The 7680-nt window shown below is 37.0% G+C and overlaps 1 protein-coding gene across 1 annotated transcript; it reads right to left on the minus strand.

Moving 5' to 3' along the window:
- Positions 1-2298: 2298 nt before the first annotated feature.
- On the minus strand, positions 2299-7448 carry LOC107727541 (myosin light chain 4-like). The gene is made up of 7 exons (XM_016537432.1): positions 7270-7448; positions 5239-5266; positions 4126-4275; positions 3807-3980; positions 3147-3224; positions 2789-2821; positions 2299-2546 (listed from the first exon to the last, which is right to left on the minus strand). Exons 1-6 carry the CDS (start codon positions 7369-7371, stop codon positions 2793-2795), a joined length of 561 nt encoding a protein of 186 aa, XP_016392918.1. The 5' UTR covers positions 7372-7448; the 3' UTR covers positions 2299-2546; positions 2789-2792.
- Between the last annotated feature and the right edge of the window lie 232 nt (positions 7449-7680).

The raw sequence follows: 7680 nt of genomic DNA on the forward strand, positions 1-7680 counted from the left end.
AACTAGTAATATATAATGTATTACATTTTGGAAGTAACTTGCCCAAATATATATATATATATATATATATATATATTTGGAACCTATGATACTTTTGATGAATAAAAAGTTAAAAACAACAGAATTTATTCAAAATAGAAATCTTTTATAACAATAAACATACACTACTGTTCAAAAGTCTGGGGTCAGTATATTTATTTTTCTTTCTTTCTTTCTTTTTTAAATAAATTAATAGTTGTGTTCAGCAAGGATGTATTAAACTGATAAAATGGTATATGTTATCACAATCAAGTAAATGTTTGCAGAGTGCAGTAATAAAGGGCAAAGAGGGTTCAGATGGCACACTGTGCTGCCAGGTAGATACACTTTTCCTTCTCTCCCAAAATACAGGAGAGTTTGTCTGTGTGTCTCGCCTGCTGGAATTCAGCCTTCCTGATGTTCTTATATTTGCTGCTCTCTGTGAGGAAATACAGCTCGTCCTCTGTGCAGTGTGAAGATAGTCTGTGTGTTGAGATGGGCTGACAGCAGCAGAAATGGAGATCCTGAGAGTTCAGACTGTTTCTCTGATCGTAGTCTTTAATACTATTCAGATAAAGGTGCCAATTTATAGCCAGACTTTATTCTGTGAAAGTGTGTCAGTTATGTTTCCAGTCAAGACTTGGAGAAACTTGTTCATGCCTTTATCACCAGCAGGGTGGACTATTGTAATGGTCTCCTCACCGGCCTTCACAAGAAGACCATTAGACAGCTGCAGCTCATGCAGAACGCTGCTGCCAGGATTCTGACTAGAACCAGAAAATCTGAGCATATTACACCAGTCCTCAGCTCCTTACACTGGCTTCCAGTTATATTGTCCGAACTGATTGCACTGTATTTTATATATAATCATTTCCTATTCGTAACTGGTTTAATTAATTTTAAATCAAAATTTAAATAATTTTAAAAGTTTTTAAATTCCTTGTTTTTATTGTTGTGATTTTTTAATGATTATTTTAATTCCTTTTACGTAAAGCACTTTGAATTACCATTGTGTATGAAATGTGCTATATAAATAAACTTGCCTTGCCTAAATAGTGGATATTTAATGCAAAAATAAACAGAATCACTCAGTTCATTAAAAAAGGGGCAAAAATTGACCATTCAACATGTTTCTTTTTGGATGTCAGTAGGCTAAACGATCAGTAGGCTATTTGTGTGAGGTAAGAGCTATATAAGTCGAAGGTTTTCATAGGAAGGATAGATACATAAAAGGAGGTGTTTTATAAATATCAATGCCAAAGGGATCAGGAGATATACAATGCATTGCTAAATTGTGCATTAGCAAAAAAAAAAAAAAATTCTCAAAGATATTGCCTTGAAAAGAGGTATAAGAACATCTAAATGAAAATAGGAGGCTAAGGTGTGTTTATTTGTTAATCTATTCAACTTTGTAAATCTTTGTTGTTTGATCGAAGAATATGCATTATAAGAACAGTACAAAACAGAATATCTGACAATAAACTTAGAAGTTTGACCATATTTGATCTCAATTCCTTTTCCATTTGTACATTTTGAAATGCATCAGACACTGTAAACATATCTTCATAGACAGATGTCTTTTAGAGAATATTTTTGAGGTTTTTGGCAGGATTTCTCCAAAATGTGTGCACTTTTTAAATCTATCTATCCATCCATCCATCCATTCCATCCATTCCATCCATCCATCCATCCATTCCATCCATCCATCCATTCCATCCATCCATCCCATCCATCCATTCCATCCATTCATCCCATCCATCCATTCCATCCATCCATCCCATCCATCCATTCCATCCATCCATCCCATCCATCATTCCATCCATCCATCCATTCCATCCATCCATCCATCCATCCATCCATCCATTCCATCCATCCATCCATCTAGAGCAACTAGCTCCTGCTCAGGACCAGTTTACCAGCTTAAACCAGCTCAATCCAGCAGCCATGCTTCAAAACATACTTTACCTAACCAGCATATGCTGTTTTTTTTTCAACAGGGAGTAGGCTTGCTAGGAAAAAGGTGGACATTCACATGCTATTTAAAGCAAATCTCAGCACCGGAATCTAGTTAGTTATCTTGTTTTGTTTACTGGTTGTGTCAGTAGCCACTCCACCGAGGCAGGGCATCGTCATCAACAGACAGCCTGCTATAGACTATTATTTTAGTGAAAACATGTCAAAGCCACCCATGTCATTATCTCCCACACATCACACCTCTAAACGCAGACATTCCAGAACAAGTGATAGTTTCAGTGAAATGAATAGGATTCAGAGAGAGGAGGCTGTTTAAACCAAGCGTGACATTTATCAAATTTTTTTTTGTATTGACGAACAGTTATGATGATGGAATCATTTAGGCGTAACAGACTGAGGAGCCACACAAAACGGAACGTTTGAGAGAGAGTTGGAGACAGTGAGGACAGTGGACCAATGGCAGGAAACACCTGTGTGGGTTTTAATTTAAAAAAGCACAACGATGAAATAAAATCGACATTATGTTGTATCCTCATTTGAATGGTCTTGATCATCTGAAGAAAAGGAAAATAAAATAAAAACACACCAAAAAAAAAAAATCAACAATCGACACTAATAATAATTTACAGTGCACATGCATCAAAATGAGAATCAAAGTGCTTTATAGAGTGAAATTATTTGAATTAAACACCTAGTGATGAATGCACACTGAAACAACATATCAAAATATAAATAAATAAACAGATCAATCAATAATGCATTGAAGACAAAGTGGGAAAAGAGTGGTTTGTTGTACCTGTTCAGCCAGCCATGATGTGCTTTACAAAAGCTGTGGGGGGGGGGAAAATGAAAATATAAATCAATATTCCATGCTAATGCATATTTAGTTTATACTATTCTGAGCCCAATAGACATCCAAATTCAAAACTTGTACTAGATGAGACAACACTGCCATCTAAACAATCTCATTCTGATTAGAGATCAAATATTTTTTTCTAATTTCACTTCTACTGCATAGACATGAACTGTGATGTTATCCGTCTGATGATGACAGATGATGATTTATAAGGTAGCACATATTACTGGACACACTGCCATTGAATGAAACAGCTGAACAGCAGGTGATGGAGGTGTAAAAGTGTGTACAAACTCACCTTCGTAGTTTATACAGCCGTTCGCATCCTCCTGCCCAGCCATCAGCTGCTCAACCTCATCCTCCTTCATCTTCTCACCTACAGAGAAGACACGTTTCACAGTGCTCTACATGTATGCAGGATTGGCTTCTTGTGACCATTCTGCGTGATTATAAAGTGTCAGTTGCTAGTCTGATGCTAATGTATTCCTAGAGTTGAGGTATGTTCACATTTGTAGTTATGGGGTATTTGTTTAAACTGTATAAGAGTATTTTATATATATGCCTATATATGTATTTTATATATATAAGTATACATCTGTAAGATGGCGCCGACGCTGATGGCTGCCTCCGTGGCGTGCTCCGGAAGTAAAATATAAACAGCTTTTTTTTTCAAGGCAACATTTCTCATTTAAATTTCATTTAACTTGTACGAAAATAACTTTAAAAATAAATAAATAAATAAAATATACAAAAAAAAACATAAAAATAAAAATAGAATAACAACATAAAATATAAAAATAAATAATAATTTAAAACTATAATGGTATCACGATTTTACAGTGACAGAACCCAATCTTAATGCTAAAAAAAGTACTTCCAAGAATTTACCACAGGAATTTGCAAATACAAAAGAATATTAAATGAGTTTATAATAATTATGTTCGATGTTGAAGCTTACCCAGGGTAGCGAGGACGTGTCTGAGTTCAGCACCCATCACTGTTCCATTGCTCTCTTTGTCAAACACTCTCAGGCCCTCAACAAAGTCTTCAAAGGTGCCGCGGTCTTTGGCCTTGCAGATGTGTTGATGTATGGGCAGGAACTGTTCAAAATCCAGCATCTTCACTTGCATTTCTGCCAACAAAAGAAGCCAGATGTATCTGTGTGGCATGTTCGGGCTGAACAGTTTGGCTCTAGGCATTTGAGAGCGGGCAGTCAGACGTATGTTCATTTTAGATTAATAGACCGTGGAGGTCCGAGGGACGGATCCTGGTCTCACCTTCAGCTTTGGGTTTGCCTAACACGTGCATAACTTCAGAGTTGGTGGGGTTCTGACCCAAAGCCCGGATCAGATCACCACACTGAGCGTAGGTGATTTTCATCTCGTTGGTTGGCGTCCTGTCAAACAGTTGGAACGCATCCTTGAAATCTGCAGAGAAAAAGACAGTCAGACTTGAGTTTCTCACACTCCAACAGACATTAAACCTCTATGATGCCCATGCTTTAGATCACTGGCAGTTTGAAGTCTCTGTTAGATCTCTGTCCTGGAAATACGGTATTGAGTGTTTTTGTTTTTTTTCGTTCTATTCCACTCCTTCACTTTTTGCCAAAATCAAAACTATGTGAATGGTCTGCTGTGGTGAACCCTGTATGAGTTTCTTTCTTCTGTTCAACACAAAGGAGGATATTTGGAAGAATGTTGGTAACCGAACAGTTGACGGTAGCCATTGAGTTCCATATTGTGGAAAAAAAAAAATACTGTGGAAGTCAACTGCTTGGATACCAACATTCTTCAAAACTAATGGCATGATCTGTATAATCTTAAAACTGTATATTTCTGCCATATGGACATTACTTTGACACCTCTGATAACATATCACTCATAACTGTAATGTATAAACATTAATTTTCTACAAAGTTGCTTTGAAATTATATATTTTTCGGTATTCGTAAGGTGCTAACTCATGCAAAGACATTTTATGCATTGATTTTTTTATAGTATATATATATATACAGTAATATAAAGTTGTAGTATTATTTTGGCTATGGCATTTTAAAAATAGCCATGAAAATGATATAAAAGCAAATTGCATAAGACATTAAGACTTGTTTTTTAAAAAATAAAATTTTCTGAAATAGTTTTTTGTTTCTTGTATCAAGCATAAGTCTATAATCTAAAAAGTGTTGTTTTTTTTAAATTTTTATTTGTTTAGGTATTTTTACTGCAAGTAACATAATAACATAACAGAAATGCTGAATCAGATTTATTTATTTATTTATTTATTTATATATTTGGAGTGTACACAATTGCAGTGTAATTACAGTGTTATTTACTGTAAATATCCTTTTTAAGCTAAAGTAATTTTGAAATGCATACAAAAATCTCACTTACCCTCAATTTGCTCACCAGTGAATTCGACCTGCCAAGAGAAAATCAATAATAAATAATCATGCAAAACGCTGAAGTTTAATAAATCACATACAAGACTACAATGGGACTGCATGTTGAAAATGTAATTATTAATGTTTAGGTGCTATTTGTCCTTCAGGGCCTGACCTATCCTCCGGACACACATGCGGCTGACAAATGTCTGCACACTCACCCGGCTCTGGTTACTCAAACTCAATCCTGTTTGTCCTGGGACTCATTGTCCAAAAGAATTTATGAGCAACCTTGAGCCAGAGGGTGCGTGTGGCCCTGCGGGTGTAAACCCAATACCCCTTTTGTCATTATAGCGCAAAGTTATATTAGACAGCGATTGAAGGCTGCAAATGCATGACACTGACAAGATGCTTTTTATGGCCTTAGGAAATGGGAACATGCCAAATAATGAAACCGTTACTTTGCAACATAACAATGCAACTACATTTTCAAAGACATAACTTTGTATTTTGTCCATAGATGCTGAATCGTTAATGCATATTGTTAATGCATATTGCCCACCAAAACATCACAAAAACAATGCCACTGGATGCAGGAAATTACCATAAATGATGATTCTCAGTAATCAGAGCTCATTAGAAATACTGCATCTGTTCTAGCTGAATGCCATGCTTTATGTCTTCAGCAGAATCTGTAGAAATCGTGAATCTGTGAAGGCTTCAGAATGAACAATTCCATAAGTTTGGGTGGTCCATTCTGGAGCAGCGTAATCAAAATCACATTGTGTGTGGCCTAAACCTCAATGGTTTGGAACACGTATTATGGCCTCTCCTAACCCCAACATTTCAGACTATGGAAATGGGGTGTAGAGTGGCAATGTTGACCACTAAAATATCTCCTCTGAAACTTGAGCTTTCCTGTCAATTACACTAGGAAATCCAAATATTTCTTGACCTGTAAAAAAAAACAAAAGGTTCGGAAAGTGATACACCACTGGGTATTATGTTGTATTGATATGTTTTATGTTTAAATACGTGGAACTTCTGCGAGTTGCTAAAACATTTGGATTTGGGAAAGACAGAATGCCGAATTCTCAGACAATAGCCAAACAAACACTGACAATTGTTTAGTTCAAGCAAATCAATTCTGAGCTCTGCAGATTAAACAAATATGTGCACAGCACACTGCCAAGCAGTGATGGTGGAAGATAGCATTTGTAGATGCTTAGCCAATGATTCTGCAGGTTGTTCTTTCGGATGCATTACACCCTCTACATTAAATGGTGTCTCTGAAGTTGCTTAAAATATCTCATGGACATCAATGAAAGCAACAAGAGCGTAGCAGTTGTCTGTGAGAAGGTAACATTTGTCATCAGGACATTCATAGTAGACTGATATCAAGATACTATACATTCTTAAAAACAGAACAGAGTTTTCGCAGTGATGCCATAGAAGAACCATATTTGTTTCCTAATAGAACCTGTTAGTGAGCTAAAAAAAAAAAAAAAAAATTCTTAGCGTGAAGCATATTTTAATATTCTAAAGAACCTTTTGTGCAATATAAAGATTCCATGGATCTTAAAGGTTCTTCATGGAACCATGGATGCCAATAAAGAACTTTGTAATCTAGAATAAAAAAAACGAACAAACAGAGGCCAATCAATTGCAAGAAAGTGCCTTGAAGTCTTTGGTCTGAAGTAGCAGGAATGATAGCACAACTACATTTTCATTTTCTCTTGGTCTTCATCATAACTAATAGGGAAACAGAAGACACATTGCTCAGTGTAAACCAAACGGACCAGTGGTCACATTGACATTTGTCAGACTAGACACCATATTCAATTTGATAGAAATGCACCTGAACAGTTTTAAGTCTAAAATGTTTACAATATTTAAATTGGAAGTTCTATTTCCATTCGTTGGCATCTAAATGCTCCACATTAAGGTGCAAGCCACTGATGGGTTGCAGTCGTCCCTGACTAAGTGAACAGATTTCAAGTCCATCTCTTGCAGTGGATCTCAACAACTTAGATGTTAGTACCTGGACTTCAGCTGGGTTAAATTCTGGCTCCTTGGGGGGCTCTGGCTCTGGGGGCTTGGGTGCAGCTGCTGGTTTGGGCTCTTCCTTCTTCTTGGGGGCCATGGTGATGGTTACGATGCAACACAGAGGGACGGAGACAGCACAGGGTCAGACACACTCTGGGTACAGGACTCCATGCTGCCAGAGGGCACTTTATCCTCGGGCTGACAGGTATGTCCTGCCCCCTTTTGTCCCAGAAAGGTGCCAAATACAAAGAGGAGCGCCGTAAAAGGACATGGCCAATGGCTTCTATTTGAGACACATTGTCCTCTCACAACAGACGCTCTCGTCCATCTGTACTGGCCGTAGGGACGAAAGAGTTTGTTCATTTAGCTAGAAACCTGGGATTTTGGTCATCTTTACAGCTACAGT

This window comes from Sinocyclocheilus rhinocerous, unplaced genomic scaffold, assembly GCF_001515625.1.
Source record: "Sinocyclocheilus rhinocerous isolate Xijiao unplaced genomic scaffold, SAMN03320098_v1.1 scaffold306, whole genome shotgun sequence".
In the NCBI taxonomy this organism is placed as follows: Eukaryota; Metazoa; Chordata; class Actinopteri; order Cypriniformes; family Cyprinidae; genus Sinocyclocheilus; species Sinocyclocheilus rhinocerous.